This window comes from Macrosteles quadrilineatus, unplaced genomic scaffold (assembly GCF_028750875.1).
Source record: "Macrosteles quadrilineatus isolate MER2022 unplaced genomic scaffold, UCM_ALF_1.0 Scaffold_19__1_contigs__length_3004403, whole genome shotgun sequence".
Taxonomy (NCBI): Eukaryota; Metazoa; Arthropoda; class Insecta; order Hemiptera; family Cicadellidae; genus Macrosteles; species Macrosteles quadrilineatus.
Window position 1 is genome coordinate 1 of NW_026542612.1, and position 19,110 is coordinate 19,110.

At 32.9% G+C, this 19,110-nt stretch overlaps 1 protein-coding gene across 1 annotated transcript; it reads left to right on the forward strand.

Annotated features, from left to right (window-relative positions):
* Positions 1-6,405: 6,405 nt before the first annotated feature.
* LOC129005302 (maternal embryonic leucine zipper kinase-like) lies at positions 6,406-16,545 on the forward strand. The gene is made up of 7 exons (XM_054434159.1): positions 6,406-6,586; positions 8,082-8,163; positions 8,747-8,860; positions 8,952-9,024; positions 11,273-11,423; positions 14,766-14,869; positions 15,186-16,545. Exons 1-7 carry the CDS (start codon positions 6,425-6,427, stop codon positions 15,379-15,381), a joined length of 882 nt encoding a protein of 293 aa, XP_054290134.1. The 5' UTR covers positions 6,406-6,424; the 3' UTR covers positions 15,382-16,545.
* The last annotated feature ends 2,565 nt before the right edge of the window (positions 16,546-19,110 follow it).

A 19,110-nucleotide genomic window follows, 5' to 3' on the forward strand; every position in this document is an offset into this window, starting at 1 on the left:
ATTGATTAGTTCTCCGACCCTTCTAGATAACAAAATTGAGTGACAGTGTTAAATCATCGTGTTCTGCATTTCATTTCTTGTTTACTTTGTGTGTTATTCTATTAATTCTAGTACTTTGGTCTATTTCCTCTATATGTCAATTATATATTTTTTAATATATAAGTAAAACTTGTCTCTCCACCTTTTTGGATCCAAACCAACCATGTTCTTTTTTGATTAATAGGATTCATGAAACAAAAATATTTTGTGCATGGAAAACAACAAGAATAATCACGTGTTTTTAAATTTATTTTGTATTTATTTATACAAAATAGAATTAAATATTCATAGTAGTTACAATATACATATGTAATCGACTTGCTAGTTGTTTTGTCGTCATTCAAGGTCGCGTTGCTGTTCTGTTATGAAAGACAATCTGATTGTCTCAGTCTGCACTGCATATCTCTTTCAGGCCTTCAATCGATATCCTTTTATTTCTTGCATCTTCATTTAGTTCAGTTCAGTTCTTATCGTGATTATCTACCATTTGATGTCTTGACAGTTCTCAATGTTTTTAAACATATTAAAATAACATTGTGTTTATTTAAAAATTGACTGAACATTATTATTATTATGCACTTTTTTAAGAAAAAAAGCTTAATAATTAAGATAAGGTTACGCTAGGAAAAGCTCGGCTCGAAAAAGCTCGAGCTCGAACATTTTTTAAAAAGCTCGGCTCGGCTCGAGGTTGAAAATCACTATTCGCACACCCCTAGTTGGCGCCATTGTCACCAAACAGCAAACACCAGCTCCATCAGTCTGTCCTGCAACGGATGCATCTGCTGATTGGTTAGATCTTTTATTTTTCTTTTCTTTTTTATTTTTCTCCACTTAATTTTGTTATTGTCTTTCTCTTTCCCGAACCGTCGAGTGAGGTGAGGAAGTTTAAAATGTAGTTTAGTGTCGTCCGTTGTCTGTCTAGTTTCTTCAAAATTGAAGAATGGGGAATAGGCCTTTGTTTTCGTCGGATTTCTTAAATAAAATTGATATGTTGATATGAATATTTAAACTTGTTTTGTCTGTTAATAATAAGTGAAAGTGGATTAGTTTATTACAAGAATTTAGAAGTAGGCCTACCATAAGTTGTTGTTTAATGTTTATATATACTAATTTGTGATACATTTTTGATAACTAAGAGGCCCTATGCTGCTCTGCAGCGTTAAAATAAATATAATATCCAAGAAATAATCAAATCTATGATTTTTGATTGAGTTGAACTTAACTGATGATTCAAATGATCAATAGCTTAAATTAAAGCCTATATAATTCACTGATTATTTTAAGTCTAAAACATATAAAAAAAACGTGAACAATTCTGGAGCTATTGATTTTTAATCATAGAAAGACCTTATGAAAAATATTTTTTATGTTGGTGGTTCATCTTGCATTTGCTTGAAACTTGTCCAATTTCAATAACTAATAGCTTAAATGAAAGCCGGCATTTCACTGAAGGTTCTTAGACCAAAATATATAGGATTATATAATTATAACTGGTAAATTACATCTTAAATTGAAGTAAGAATCATGAAACTTGGTCGGGTAGAAGAGTCAAACGAACTCGAAAAAGAAAAACCAAAATTAACTCCCATAAGAAATACATGGGGAGCAAATTTTGTTTACGAATAAGCCGAGTGGGATTATGGATAAATATATACCGATGCTTGATGGCAAATCTGTGTGTGCATACCTTCAATTTGAGAACTCAATCATGAAAATCGGTCGGGTAGAAGAACCAAACAAACTCTGAAAAGAAAAACTAAATTTAACTCCCATAAGAAATACATGGGAAGCAAGCTGAGTGGGACTATAGATAAATACTAGTGTACCTGTTGCTCGAATTCGAGCAGTTTCTATGTATTACAGGCGTTATTTTAAAACGAATAACAGTCATAGTTTCTGATCACTTTAAAATATTGGACTCATAGATTATGGAAATACTCAAGATGTACATAACAGATTGTAAATCTTATCATTTTTTAAAAGCTGATGTTATTTTTTAGTGTTCTCCAAAAATAGCTTTACTCATAGCCGCATTAGGTTGTCCATAATAACGATTATAAATTAAAAAAAAAAAAACAACAATATTTCTATTTCTTCTCCTTGGTGGTGTTCTTTGACTTTCCTATGTTTCCATAGTTTGCAAAACGACTCTTTCAATGATTACCTAGAAATGCAGCCCAGTGTTAATTCAGTTTTCTTTTTAGTATATCAATCTAGGCTCTCTCGCTTTTTTCCATTGTAATATTTACGCCAACCCAAATTCAAAAAGTAAATATTTCATTTCAAACAAGTCAGTAAATATGTTTGTAGCAAACTGTTAAATTAGCAAACTTATTGACTGTTTACAATTAACATATGTTCGTCTTCTAACTTTTAATTTCTGACAACAGCTGGAGTTTCATAACGATTTTTGTTTCCCATGTTAATCTTATGGAGAAATACGAAACTTTAAAGGGCCCCAGGGCCTCACTCTCTAATTATTTCCCAAAAAAGAAAGTTTCCAGCACAACTTCACGTTACGTTCTTTCCAATGACACCAAAAACATGTCAATCGGTTCAGTAGTTTCAGAGGGTCACAAGAAACCTGCTTGCGTATTAAATAAGTATACATATGCTGATGCTTGATAGCAAATCTGTGCGTGCATACCTTCAATTAGGGACCTCAATCATGAAAATCGGTCGGGTAGAAGAGCCAAACAAACTCAGAAAAGAAAAACCAAGTTTTTTTATAAATAAGATGGCTTCCTAAGTTTGAAAGTATTTGATTAAAAAAACTGATGAAGCAAACAACAGATTTGTGAAATAAAACATATTATTTGATAAGCTTATCTCTAGAGGTGGGCATCTTAAAGCACTTTTAACCTAAACCCACAATACCGGTACAGGCACTAGGCCTACAAAAAAAACAGCACAGTCACCAAACTAGGTCTTTGTTAAATCTTTTTTTCAACAAGCCTGTACCTTAAACTGTAACCTCAAATGATTATGTACATAGGCCTATTTTTTCCTATTTTCTTAAAAGTTTAGTTCAAAACGTCCATAAATACTTTTGTTCTATGTTTCCCTCAATAATGAAGCCTAAAACTAACTTGATGCAGGCTATAGGTACAAAATTACTTCCTTTGAAATTTTTAGCAGTATATTTACGTACTTGCTGCCAAGGTTAGTAGCCTATGTTAAATTTATTGGTTTGACAGTGAATAATTTCAACAAATAGGCCTATATTTAACACTTCTGGTATGGCAAATATTGTTTTGCTTTGAATGTGTTTGGTTGTCAAAGTGTTGTTTGTACAAATAGGCCTAAGTTTTATTTACTTAATCTCTTTATACCCAACCAACCTACACAAATAAAAAAAAAATCTTAAAAATTGAAACTGGGATATTTTGTTTTTAAAATAAAACAATTAAGTAGCCTAATTTAAAATGAGGTACCGATAGTACCGGAACCAACAATCGATTTTGGTTAGAAACCGGTACCGGTACCAACATTGAAAAGTGGTACCGACCCATCACTATTTGCCACTGTACTGTAGATAGTTTGTTACAAGCATGATATGTTTAAATTAATTTATTTACATTTTCGTAAAACTATCATGGCTACCTAGCTTTCCATAAGACCAATGTTAAATATATTTAAATTTCATTTCAAGTTTTTAACGAAAAACACATTTTTTAGAACAGTGGCTAGCATGGATATTGCTTTTAGCCTGAAACTAAAATATTCCTAACAATTAAGAGGAAATCATAGGAGCCGTTTTTGAAATCATTGTGCGCAAACGTTACTCGTATTATACTATAGATATTTTTGCTACAGTTGTCTGAGACTTTGTTTGTACTTTGTAGTATTTTTGCTAAAACCAATTTCATCCCAGCCTATACCCTGCTGTATTTAGCATAGGGGTCTGCGGGTCCCCGATTTTTTCGGGTCGGGTCGGGCCAGCGGAAGGCCCGAGAGACCGGGTCGGGTCAGAGATTTGTTCGGGCCAAGATCGGGTCGGGCCAAAAAAAATAATTATTAGGCTATTTTTAAAGTTATAATAAGTAATTTTCAAAGAAACACTTTTATATACATTATTACAGAGGAATTAAAATGTTAAAATTAGAATTAAATATTAAGTTTGCTCACGTTTAAGAACAAAGACACAACAGAGCAATTATTGCCTTACTGTCACTAGCCAGAGCCAGTCGTCTACTGACAAAACAAAAGCCGTGACGCAACAGTGCAAAGAAAACGAAGTCAAAAGAAAGACTATTTATCCAGAGGTACCAGTTTAATTATTTATTGTTTATTCCATACCTAGTTTAAATTATATTTTAGTATTTTATTTACATAATAAATTATAAACAAAAGAAATATCTGATATAGTGTACAGATCTGTATCTTGTTCTTTTATTTTCCCATTTTCCTTTTTGTCATTCAGTAACAAAACAAAACAACACTTCTGATCGTCTGGTTCGGCATATTATGGTCACCATTTAATTTTTTTTTTAAGTATCAAGTATCAACAAGTCTATAAAGAGGTTAGGCCTAAATATTTTATAATTTTATGAAAGTTTTCATCAGTAAAATTATTTTTTTCTTAAGTTAGATTGAGTTTCACAAAATATATTTCTAAGATCCAATACAATATTTACAAGGCACAAACTACCATGAATTAATTTCTTTGGAAATTATCTGTAACAGTTTTATATTTTTGAATAAAGAAAATATATCTTTTTGTCTCTACTTCCTTGTTTTGTTACTTGTATTTTGTCAGCAATTGGAACAACCGGGTGGCGTAATAGTGGTGGGGTAGGGGGAGGGTCTATGACCTTGAGTGTCCCCGGGCCTGGCTCGAGTTGTGTAAGATGGGAGGGGAGGGGAAGGGGAGGGTCTGTAACCTTGAGTGTCCCCGGGCCCGGCTGTGAGAGTGATTCATGGTTTTTTGTTTACATTCTACTACCCTTCCTTCCGAGAAAAAGACCCTACAGTTTCAAAAACATTGACTTACAGTATAAAAACATTGAGTTTTGTTGCTAATTAGGGCACTATAATGTCTCTGCTGTCTGCTTATGTTGCCAAATTAGCATTTAACTTTCTTTTCTCTTGATTTAATATAATTTTCTATATATTAAGAATTCCTTTTCGGGTACCTAATAATTGTGATATTGTTTGACTTGAGTTTATGGATTTTTAATTCTTTTCATTTATTAGCTAAAATCGGTTGTTTTAGGATTTTAATCTCTTGCAATACCTATAACTGTGCCTATAACTGTGTATCTATAACTGTGTATGACATGATATGCAATTTTTACAGTCTTTACTATAACTATACCATAAACAATGTATGTGTGTTATATTTATTGTTTTAGAGTTTTATAGTAAATTAGTTTACACAATATCTTTTCTTCAACGAGTTCTCCACTTGTCATGTTGCTTAGTCTATTACTATTTTAGGCCCTATAAAAAATAATTCCTATGTAAAGCTGTAGGCATACTAATGCCAATAATAGATAATTCTTTATTTATGATGATGTAACTAATAATGCTATTGTAAGTGTGAGAGGAGGTTAGGAGGCAGTGAATGAATGATTCATATTGCATGGTGGAAACATAGAATTTTTATTTTCTTCTTGCTTGCAGTCTTGAAGCCACAGGCCCTAAACTTGTGATAAGGTTAATTGATTTGTTTATGATCCATTTATATTAAGTTCCATTACAAACTTGTTGTAATATAGCTGTTTAGATATTTCAACAGTTATGAAAATGGGAAAGAATGGCTTGATAAAAAAAAATTATTTTCTTCTTTCTTGCAGTTGAGGCAACTCCTAAGCTGTAAATAAGTAATGAACATGAAATAATATACATAAATACAATCTTTTTCCATATGTTATTTTCAAGTAATATTATAAACACAGATAGGAGTTAAAAAAATAAAAAAATCCGGTAATTAATAATTTTTGGCCCGACCCGATTTTGGCCCGAAACCCGAGGACCAAAATTATTGGCCCGACCCGACCCGACCCGAACCAAAAAAGTCTGACCCGCAGACCCCTAATTTAGCAGTGCCAAAAATACGAAAACGCCACACACTAACCGGGTTTTTACACTCGTCTGGGAGGGGAGGGGGGCTGGAATCACTTTTCGAGCGCTAGTGGGTTAGCCCTTCTATGTAGTATTTATTAATGTTGGATTGCTACTGTATCCTCACAAGTGCTGTGCGGTTTTAGATTTCCACATGATTCCTAGATTTGTTGCCAATGTTACTGTATAGTCAGTGCTGTCAATGTTGACCCTATTGTAGATTAAAAGAGATAGTGGTCAGGATTTTAATAACTTTGACATTGCCTTTATTGTTTGACGACTGTAGGAGGTAGAGTTGGACAACAACTGCCTGAACACAATGGCAGCGTACTACCGTGTGTCAGGAGAGGAGTTGTGGACACAGCTGCAGGAGAGACAGTTTGACTGGTACAGTGCCACTTATCAGCTGCTTCTGGCCCGCAAGAAACTGGGACTGCCTTTGCAACTCAGCTTACCTCCCTCTGCTCGGACCAGACTACAGGTCAGTCAGTTGTGTCTCACATCAAATAATCTGGAGCAAAATGTTTATATTTATTTGCAATTACAAAAGAATTGAAGAAATATATAGGATGGAGAGGACACAGCTAACTCACCTGATGAAAGGTTGCATACGAGTCAAAGAACACATAAAACACACACACATAATAGTACTTGATATTTCACCTCTTTCAGAGGCTTCAGAAGTAGGCCTAGATGGCAGTTACAAGAACAACAGTTTAAAATAGAATTGAAGAGTAAAACATGTTTTTTAATGGTGTTTTTTAAAACCAATTTTTTTTTTTTATTTAGGTTTTTTTTACAATAAATAAGAGCAGGTTTATTGATATTGTTAGTAGTTATATGTATGGTTTGGATTTTAATTGCATTGCTGTGCTCTGATTACTAAAAAATAAAATTCAGGTTTTGAAATGTCCCTTGTAGGTTTATTTGTAGCCTGTAGGCTACTCTTGTAGAAATTCTATAGTCTTCTGAAATAGTGTTTACCGCGGGGTGTAGTGATGTGTCAAAACCGAATCTCAAATCTCAAAACCATCAAAACTTAGGAAAAGTTTCGGTTTCGAGATTCGATCACCAAGTTTCGAGATTCAAAAGTTTCAAAATTGAAGATTTTGGTAGTTTTATTTTTGAAACTGCTGACATTTTTTTGTGCCATTGTTATTGTTTTTAACACTGTTTTCAAACAAGCTGGTAGCAACAGAGCAAACATCACCATTAACAGTAATGAAACAAGTAAATTTTATCCTTAACTTCAAAAGGTATCTTAAATACTATAACAATTCAGTTTCACATCAACTTTACTAAACACAAAGAAATATATTGACCACTAAATGTTCTAATTAATCTAATATTCATGTTTATGTTGGTGTTAGAAGTTTAATTTATTTTTGTTGTTGGTTGTTTATGAAAAATTATGTTGTATTGGGTTTTAAGATTATCAGTCACATTCACATATTTATGATATGTCACGGTCAGGAGTCGATCTCTTTCAGTTTTGATTGCATACTTAACATTTTATGATTATGTGTATTTTTTGTAACTTTGACCTTTGTAACCAGCTAAGTAAAAAAGTTTCGCGTTTAGATTTTGAAATTCGAGATTCGGGATTCGATTTTTTTAAGTTTCAGTTTCGGTTTTGAGATTCGAAATTTCTGGTTGTGACCATCACTAACGGGGTGTGTTACCTTCTAAGAGTGGTCATGTTCTACTTACACTACATTACACTGTTAATACTATAAAAAATTTTTCACTAAAATAAGAAATTTTGTATGAATAAAGACTACCAAAAAAAGAGTAACTCAACAAATATGTTTATTTCTTGTCTTTTTGAAAATAAATAAAAAGTAATATCAGCACAATGTAATGGGATATTGGTTTTCTTTCTAAAAGTTTAGTAATTCCTCAGGTAACCAAACTGAACTAATCCCTTTCCAAATTCAACTCCGTAAAGTTAATTTACTAATTAAATTTTTTTTTAGAGTATGAGAAGAGCTGTTGTTGGCGGAGACATCAATCCTAAAGGCACTTTTGTCAAGCTTCCCAAGACTGAAAAAACTCCAGGTGAGATGTGTTCATAAATAAGTGAATTGTTTTAATTAATGTGAGCTGATCAATTCAATTTCGATAAAATCGGTTACATTTATTAATAGCTGGAATGATAAACTAGATGTCCCTGTTCAACTCGGATGAGAAAACCTACCAATTTGCGTTATAGCAGTTCCATTCAGGCCTAGAGAAGGATCTTGCAAGTGTTATGAGTATCATTGTTGGTTTGGTGTTGGAACTGGCCTATGTTGGAAGTCAAGCTGGCAGGTTTATGGATTAACCACTCATTCATAACAAAGAACTCCGCCATCGCCAAGAACTCACACCGCCAGCTAGACAAATGAAAGGGAAAGGTGGTTGGATCTTTAGAATTAAACAAAGATGTTATTTTCAGCCCAGCTTGAAGAGTTATTCCTAGTTGTGGTATCTTTGGTGGCTTGCGCACGTACACTGATGATAAACTCATTTCTATTGCTACAACAAATGTTTTATTTTGTTTGGACTAAGCATACGAAAAACCAAGTGTACACCAATTGCATTTGGCAAATAATTTATTGCATGAGAAATGCACGTCTCATGTTTGTCCATGTTGTTGCAGAAAAGACAGAGAAGGAAAATGAGAGCAACATGATGCTGCCTCCTGAGCGCACCAGGAGTCGAGTGCTGAGGAAGCGTCAGAGAAGCATCACAAGGGAGCCTTCAGCATCTCCGAGTAAGTTTAGACATAATAATGACCTGTAGTATACTTAACTATCAATAGCATTTCTAACTACAGAGTAGTAATTTATCACGGTTTGTTTCAGTCCCAAAAAAAGTCGCAGCTACAGAAATCACTCCCAACGAAGGATTCCAGACACCTAAAAAATCAAATAGAAGGTAAAAGATAATCTTAAATAATTTCAATTTGTTAACCAAATATTTGAAAAACCAAACATTTAGATTTTATTTATTATGTCTTATTTCATACCTACATTCATACATAATTATAAAGTAGCAAATTAAACACCATTTAGCACCCTGGCATTATTGTATTTTTATTTTTATTGAAATAACAAGTTTCGGACATGAGTCAATTTTCTAACTTCATTAGCCCTTTGCCGCCAGCTATTTTACTTAAATATATGCTAACAACGTCAACGCCAATTTTTGTACAATTGCAGTGTTGCAGAAAAATAACTCTACCTTTTTTATTTGTTAAGGGATCTTTTAATTTTTTTTTTATTCTTTTTTTTGTAAATGAAATTGCCTACAAAATGATACAACAACAACAAAACATTTTTGAAAAATCTAAAAATCAAAAATATTATGTGTAATATGGTAAACATATAAAATTTGCACTTTGACTTACAATAACTACATTCCAAAATAAACGGTATCAGCATTCTGACACATACTTTCTCCCATAAGTTTGTCAACAACCTTTATCATGTGTAAGCAAAGCGGTGAGAGTAAATATACAGAAACGGGATTGTTACAATTTTGTTCAGAATTTAAAGGACTACATACTAAATTTTTATCAAAATCGTTCGGGCCATTTTTGTGAAAATCCGATTTTTCCGTTATTTGATGGGGTTTTTATGGGAAAATAACATAATTTACAATAACTTTTGAACCATAATTTTTACAGAAATGGGATTTGTACCATTTTGTTCAGAATATAAAGGACTATAACATACCAAATTTTTATCAAAATCGTTCAGGCCGTTTTTGGGAAAATCCTATTTTTCCGTTATTTTATGGGGTTTTATGGGAAAATTTCCGTTAAAAATCCAAATTTTTTAAAAGTGAAAAAACTATCAAAACTTTAAGGACCATAACATACTATGTTAAATTAAAACCAGATTTTTTTTCAAAATATCCTATTTTTCGTTATTTTATGGGGTTTTTATGGGAAAATAACATAATTTACCATAACTTTTGAACCGTAATTATTGCAGAAATGGGATTTGTACCATTTTGTTCAGAATTTAGAGGGTTACAACATACTAAATTTTGATCAAAATTGTTCAGACCATTTTCGAGAAAATCCGATTTTTCCGGTTTTTTATGGGTTTTTATGGAAAAATCTCCCTTAAAAATCAAAATTTCAAAAAAATGAAAACGCCTGGAGATACCATGGATTAGAACCTACATACCAAATTTCATCGAAATCTGGCCACAGGTGTAGTCCCTAGCCTGTACACATCCAGACACACACACACACACGCACAGACATCACTTCGAAAACCACTTTTTTGGGTCCAGGGGGCCCAAAACGAATATATCCACTCAAAACTCAAACTCAAAAATGTTGACGAAAACAATACTTTCTCCATATACTATGGGTAGCCTATAGAGAGGTAGCCTATAGAGAAAGTAAAAATATTTCATAGCATTCAGTGTTATTTCCTGAAAGTACATGCAGTTGTTAGTAACCTTGTCTAAATTAAATTTCATAGTCTTACCTTGAAAAATAAGCTGGTGATGCAGTCTACACCAAACAAATTCAATAAACCACTGTTCATTTCAACAAAAAGTTATGTTCTGGAACAAAATACTTGAATAAAAACTTAAAACATCTTTCTTATGAAAAAACCACTAGGCCCTAAAACTAATATTTACAAACAAATTGCTTTTTCCTAACACTTGTGTTGTCCGAAGCACACCGGGTGTACTCCTTTCTGGCAACGTACACACACAGTTCTTGATTTTTTTCCTTTTCCCTCCTGCTGACAAACTAATTGGGCTGCACACCCAACAGTTCCTCTCTTTTCTGTCAGGAAGAGTTTCCATACCAAATCTTTCAACTCGATGGTCTCCTCCTACAAGAGAATCAGGTACATTTCTTCACTTGAGCCATTCTTTCGACAATTCCTCTATAATCTGTAATGTGAACTGAAGTCTGTTGATTACATTTTTATCATTCTGTACATTTGCTGCAACGAGCTTTTAACTTTTAATAAATCCAATAATAAGCAGTTCAATTGTACTTTTTTTAACTCATATTAGATGCTGTTTATAATCTATTCCAAACAAACAAATTGCTTTTTCTGTTAATATTTTCTAGGAACGTATAAGTAATGCATTTGAAAATAAAATCAAAATTTGTTCACTTAATCTTAATACACATATTGTTGATCTGCAGCACACCCAGTACCCCAGTCAACAGGGTGTCATCGCCGAGCTCACGGCTTTTGAACAGCATAGAACGCAAGCTGCAACACGTACGCAAGGCTCTCACCCCCAAAAAGCAACAATCCAATGACTGCATTCTGCCCACCCTTCTAACTTCCAAGGTAATCTACTAAATTACTTAGAATATTTTTAGCTGCAGTCAAATTAATAAAATCACTTTGGAAAAATGAAACAGATATCAATGTTTGGCCTCTATCTCATTTACCTGACAATGTATTTTAGGATCCATTGCAGTGTGAACACTATGCACAGTTTTTATGATGTAATTCATCGGTATAAAACTAATTTAGAACTGCTTCCTTTTTATTTCCTCTGGCATCTATATCAATAAAATTAGAGTTTTGTCTGTACATCGCTTTAGGTTGTTTTTACGTTTTATACATTAAAGAAGCCGAAACAAGTCTCATCTAAATTTCTGTCTGTCTGTCTGTCTTTCTGTCTGTCTGTAACACTCAAGATGGCATTTTACGCAATCTTTTCCAGGAAAACAAGAGTACCTACAAGATCCAGGTCATTTTAATGTATTCACTGGATTGGCGAGACTGTCTTTAGCCATTAAAATATGGCCTCACTACTTTGTAAATAAAATTACGGACGTTCAAAAATGCAGTTTTGTGCGATTTTTGTCAAGTTTTCGTCAAATTTTCATCACATAATCATCTATGAAATAACAAACAGCTGTTTGGATCAAGATTATTTTTTTCTAGCTGTCACTGATATGTTGTTTAAAAATACCGCAACCATTTCCAATCACGTTTTGAAGGCAAATCCCATCCAAGTGAGATTAAAAACGTTTTTCTTACATAACGGATTTAATTAATCGCAAGTGGAATAACAAAGTCAACATAGTGAAGAATAACAAAGTGTTCTTAGTGTAACCGTAAATGAAATTAAATAACTAGGCATCATCCAGGTCAGGATCCTTTGTGTATAAAATTCTTCTTGAGTTTTGATAACCATAAAGAAGACCTTGAATCAGTGTTGTATACGGCTGGGAAACTTAAATTTATTAATGATCGTCGCCAATAGCTTACAAACAAGGTTTCCACTCATTGACGGCACTTCAATGGCGGTTGTGTAAAGTGTAAAGTAAAAAATCAAAACTGCAGTGGGTGATTGTAACAGAGGTTTACGGTTTATGGATGATGCTAAACTTGCTTTTCCAATGTGTCACTTTCTGTTCCTACTCACCGTGTGATGCAATCGTTGGTTAGACCATACAGCCAATAGGCCCATAGCCCTTCTCTTGGGTACTTACGCCTACCCAATTATTCATAACAACATTTTCGACGACGATCCTTGATACCGCTACTTTTTGTCACATTTCCTTCTATAGGGATGGACGAGATTGGATTTTTAGTTCGAGACGAGACGAGATTTATTATTTCTCATAAAATTTCGAGACGAGATCGAGACGGGATTTCCCTTCTCATACACAACGGGAAATGTACGTTCAAAATTTTTACCTGATTTTGTAACATTATTAGATGACTGTTTAAATACAAAAATAATTATAATAAGCAAGAATATTTACAATCTTTTATTAAAAAACATCAGCATAACATTTTTTTATTACATTTTACTACGCTTAACTTATTAAAAATGCCTACGATTAGGAAACATAGTGATATCAGTTAGGACTTATCCTACTTATATCAACTTATCCTAAAATAAAATAAATCATAAAATAAAAGCAACATTATTTTTATAAAATAGTTAGGTACTTGTTTTGACTTTTTATGGTAATAAAACATTCCTCACACTGCTTACACTTAACAAAACTTTTAAAATGTTACTAAAGTAATATTATTAAAATAATTAAAGTAATATTTACATTTAAAGAATTAATTGAATAAGAAAGCCTTCGCAAAGGAAACGCAACTACAACACGCTCCTGTATTGCGGGTATTGCATTGACCTTCTGCAGGCGTTTTTAATTTTTTTTTTTTTTTTATTCTCGTCTCGATAAAAATCTCAGCCAAAAAGAAATCTCATCTCGTGTAACGAGATTTAAAATTTCCCAAAAATTTCCCGAAATTTCGAGACTTGACCATCCCTAGTTAAAAGATATACCAATCATTGTTTAGAGAATACGTAATCTATTAAATAACAAAAAGTTGTTTGTATAAGGTGATTTTTTTTTAAACTGACACCAATAAGATAAGTTTACATTATAAGTTGTTTACGAATAAAGCAATTAATGGGAAATAGCTTTGATTGCCGATAATTTTTTACGAGAAAATCCAAAACCAAGAAATCAATAACTTTGGGACTGCATTTAATTGGTCGGACGTAATTCTTAACTGCAAACGTTGGTTTTTGGTACTGGTTATTTTCCTTAGAACCGTTGGTAGCAGCAAGAATCATTTTTACGTACCAACACTTCACTGTAATTTACAAATTAGTTATCGTTGATGTTGTCCTTTATTTATACAGTCGTATTACAGCCGTATTCAATTTAATTGATGTTAACTGTATAAGTTTTGCTTTTTCTGTCTGGATTCCAAAATGTTAGTTTATGCTAAGAAAATGTTAACTCATTTAAGTAAAACATTTGTTCAGCAAACCATCATGAATCGTTTACGATTTACGTTGTTTGTGTATCAATAGTTCGTGGCCTATTTTGGTAATTTTTATTATAATTACTTATTTTTATTATATCTAAATTACTTATTTACTAATTACTAATTACTTATTTTTATTATATCTAAATCGTTTATAGTACTTCATATTTCATATAGTAAGCCGTCATTTCGACAGCATTTCGGGTTATCTTCGATCCAAGCAAATATAAATTGTTATGATAAAATTTGATGACATTGACAGAGATTTCAAATACTAATTTTATTATGTACTTTGTTATGTTTAAAACGTAGCAAATTCCCTTATTAAGTTCTGCATTTTTGTGTACGTATGTCTGTTGGTAACGCATTAATGTCCTTATTTCTCAGTGTAACGAAAGGACGAGAGCCCCTTTTATAATGAAAATGTCAACCCGAATAAAGTGTTAAATGGTTAGGTTGAGGGGACTTTTTTTAACCATTGTGGAAAGTAACGTTCAACTATAGGCCTACCTTAGGGCTATGCCTCATAGATCTAGGCCTATAAAGCTTTTTTTAGTTTAATCATTGGATTTAACATATGGACCAACACGATCCGGGTGACATTTAATTGCGAAGCATTTTTTTTTGGCTTGAAACTGTCAGACACTGTATTTGCCAAGGTTTATATATAATAGTTTTGCCAGCATATCTGAAAATGCAAACCAACCGCTGTTCTTAATATAAGAAGGTTTCGACTGACTACTACGTAGAACGGGCACACAGCTATTTAAATAATAAACACTTTATAATACAGCTCCTACGAGTCCATTCACCTTCAGATATAAAAGCTGCTTACTAGATTTTCCAAAATGAATACTGAACATGTGTTGTTTCTTTTAGAACATGTCCAATATTTCAACTACATCATCAAGCAGTCCAGACTATGTCAGGGAAGAACTAGTAAAGGCATTGAACAGCAAGGGCATCGAATGTCACTGCAAAGGGTGAGTTGATTGAAATGGACCTACAATTCAGTAAATGTTAAAGTATATAGAGTTTATTTTAATATTGATTTATCATATTTGTCAACGCGTTGGAATTTTTAACATTTTCTACAATACCATATAAAAAACCTGATATTTTTACTATCTAACTTAAATCAGTTGTTAGAAAATAATAATAATTATTATTAGGCAAACAACTAATATGAACTGAGTTAAATTTAATCTCTCTCATGGCCAAATTGGGATTAGTAACCTTAAATGTTACTATTAAGAGATTTTTCTCATAATCACGCCTAACTATACGTGTCTTTGCCAGGTATTCCATCAGAGGCAAGGTACAATCAGAAGGGAAGGTGTGCAAGTTATCGTTTGAGCTAGAGATCTGTCTCATCCCCACTACAGCAAACGTCAGTGGCTCTGTGGTCGGTGTTCGCAGGAAACGCCTCAAAGGCGACGCCTGGTGCTACAAGCGAGTCTGTGAGGAGGTTCTGCTTCTAGCCAACCTCCAGTGATTCCATATCTACAAGGTTATAGGTTGTGTTTTTGTAGATATTGTTTTCTCCTTTCCATACTCTTTTTTACCTGTCATTATCTTTTTGACTTGTTAATTACGTTAGCTTTAAACTCTATTCCAAAGGACGTAACCGAGGTCTATGGGTTGTTGTATGTAACCAAGGACTCTATTTAAATAAAACTTCTAGTGGATTATACTATTATTATGTATTATATAATGTTTTGTTTTTGTTTTAAAGAGGTATTTTGTTTCTAAACCTGTGAGTTTAGTTAAGACCACAATTTCTCAGTTATTTAACCCTAACTATATCTCGACTATTGTGTTTTTTATTTACATTGAAAAAACGATCTTTATAAAACAAGTTAGTGACATGATAATGTTTCTTATATTTAATTCATTATTCAACTCAAATGTTAGGCTATACATCATACATCATAGGCTTGACATCTTACATTTACTTGAAAAAATCTTTTCTATTTTATAGTCTTTGGAGATGAGGCCCACATTTTTCTTTAGTAGTCCCAGTTCCATAATCAGCATTTTTTTTAATATTAATTTTTTTACTAAAATTAAATGCACATTAAACTAGTTTTTACAAGGTTGATGGTTAAGAGAATGACATTGTGTATTTGGAGACTATTTTTCTAGATTTTTCATCAAGGTTTCTATAAAGGGAATTTCAACCCCTTTAACACAGCCTTCAATGAGAATCCTATGTCTTGACATCTTTTACAATCCTATAAGTTTATCCTATAAGAAGTTAAGTCAAGATGATCCACATCACTCTCTTACTTTATGTTATGAACACTGTATTATTGATTTGACTTATGACAATGAAGGTATTGTTGTGTAGTAAAATATATATAGGTTGAATACTTTATCATATTATAATTGAGATATATATCATTGTTCACCTAATGGAACTAACTGAAGGTACCAAATGCATAGGCCTATACCTAAAAAAAATAGTTTTTCTTACTTCTTAATTTTCTTAATTAGAGCTTCAGATATATTTGTTAGCATATACATTTAATATAACTCTAACAACACAACTAATGTTCCTTTCTTTTGTCCCATTCGTAAGAAACTATTTTCATGAGATAAGATGTTAATTGTGAAATTTCACTCAGGGTGTTTTGTACTTTTATAATTAAAACATATAGCTCAGATAATCTGACGGCTTTATTTTTTCCCTTTGGTCATAGACTACTATTTTTTACAAAGGCTACTTAAACCTGAATGAAAATGGGGAGGCTTGGTAAATTAATGAAAAGTTATAGTTCCATTTGTTATTGGTTGATGAGAAGTGAACTCTCAGTCCAGGCATGTTAACCATAGCTTATTGTGCAAAGAGTTCCATAAAACATTATGCAACTTATGAAATGTGACATGTGGCTAAGACATAATGCCTACAATAGAAGCTTCAAAGTGAAACACATCATGGTCAAGATACCTGATCAGTGATCCACCTCTCCTCACTTAGCTACTTGTGACTGTAGTTTATGCAGCCCCTCTTGTGCATTTATTCAACCTTGAAGATATTGAACAGTTTTGCCTCATCTCATTTCGCTTGGCAAAATAATTTCTTCAAAAGCATTGAATGTGTTGGTACTATTTTACCGATAAAATAAAAAATATGTTATAATTAATTAATTACAATGGCTTGGTCTTCACAAGTTTGTCTCCGACAATTAATTGATCTCCGGTAAAACCTGATGATGTTGCGGGTCAAAATTTATCGATATTGTATTATTTTTATAATTCACTGTCTTGCATAAGTTTATACAGTTGAATCTTGATAATAAGGGGTCTGGAATTTTTACTTATTGGTGTAAAATCATGAAAATGAAAATAATACTATATTAAACCTTTTAAGGTTAGGATAGCAAACTTCTGTAGCCTTATAAACTCGTTGACTATTGGCCATGCAACAATACAAAAACTATTTTGATTGAGCTCATTAACTCAAAGCTTATCTGTATCTCGCAAAATGAAAATACTGTTATAGTGAAACATATGCTAAATTGAATTAGGCTTAGGAAATTTTAGATAGCCTATAGGTTAGCTTAAATAACTCAATAAAATTTCCATCAACAAGTAAATCTATCAAGACACGGTACCATTCTTCTGATTCAGAAGAACACTATATTTGGATTTTTCTATCGTCTCACAAAGAATAGTCAAGTCGCATAAGTTGACAGTATATATAATTTCAAAAAGTGAAGCATCGTAGCTTGTTGATACCAAATGAAGGTCAGGTGGATTCTGGAGTGGTTTCCTTTCCCAACAGATGGCTTAACCATGTTGACTTAAAATAGAATCAATAGTAGTTATTGAAAATCATGTTTCTGTCCCCTGGACTATAGCCTCGTTCACACGGGGCGAGTTTACAAGCTACACGCCAGCGTGTAAGAAGCCGGCGATTTGGCGAGTGTGCTTGTATTCGTTCACACGGAGATTGTCCACTCGCAAACGTGTAGAAAGACGCCGGCGAGTCGGCGAGTGCGCTTGTAGTCGTTCACACGACACTTTTTCCACTCGCTCAGTAGCTGGCTTGAACCAAATCCTCCAACATCTTTGAGTAACAAGCGCACAAGCACAAGCAACTGTGTTCACACTGGGCTACTTTACACGCCTACTCGCTCAAAATCTGGCGAGTTGGCGTGTAAAGTAGTGGCATCGTCAACTTTTTCCAGAGCTTTTTTACAATCAGCTTTTGAGCGAGTACGTCGTTCACACTGAGCTATTTTACTAGCTGCGTGTAAAAAAGCGGGCGTGTAGCTTGTAAACTCGCCCCGTGTGAACGGGGCTTATATTGTTAAGACTAGGGATGGACGAGATCGGATTTTTAGTTTGAGACGAGACGAGACGAGATTTTTTATTTCTCATAAAATTTTGAGACAAGATCGAGACGGGATTTCCCTTCTCATACACAACGGGAAATGCACGTGCGGAATTTTTACCAGATTTTGTAACATTGTTAGATGACTGTTTAAATACAAAAATAATGATAATAGGCAAGAATATTTACAATCTTTTATTAAAAAACATCAGCATAACATTTTTTTATTAATCACGCCTAACTTATTAAAAATGCCTACGATTAGGAAACATAGTGATATCAGTTAGGATAGAGTTCAACTCATCCTAAAATAAAATAAATCATAAAATAAAATATTAATTTTTATAAAATAGTTACTGGTTTTGACTTTTTTTATAGTAATAAAACATTCCTCACACTGCTAACAAACACTTAACAAAACTTCTCAAATGTTATTAAAATAATTAAAGTAATATTTACATTTGAAGAATTAATTCAATAAGAACGCCTTTGCAAAGGAAACGCAACTACAACACGCTCCTGTATTGCGGGTATTGCATTGACTTTCTGCAGGCGTTAATAATTTTTTTTTTTTTTTTTTTTTTTTTTATTCTTGTCTCGATAAAAATCTCGGCCAAAAAGAAATCTCGTCTCGTGTAACGAGATTTAAAATTTCCCAAAATTTCGAGACTTGACCATCCCTAGTTAAGACCTATATTGTTATCATTTGACTATATGACTAGTTCTTGTTTTATTGTAAAGAAAATCATAAGGTTTATGAAAGTAGAGCTTTACAATACAAGTTGAACATGATAGTTTATTACGGATAAAATTGTCTCTAAAAATAAGTTTGAACATCTATATCAGACCAATATTTTTCCTCATTTTAAAACTTCAATTTATATC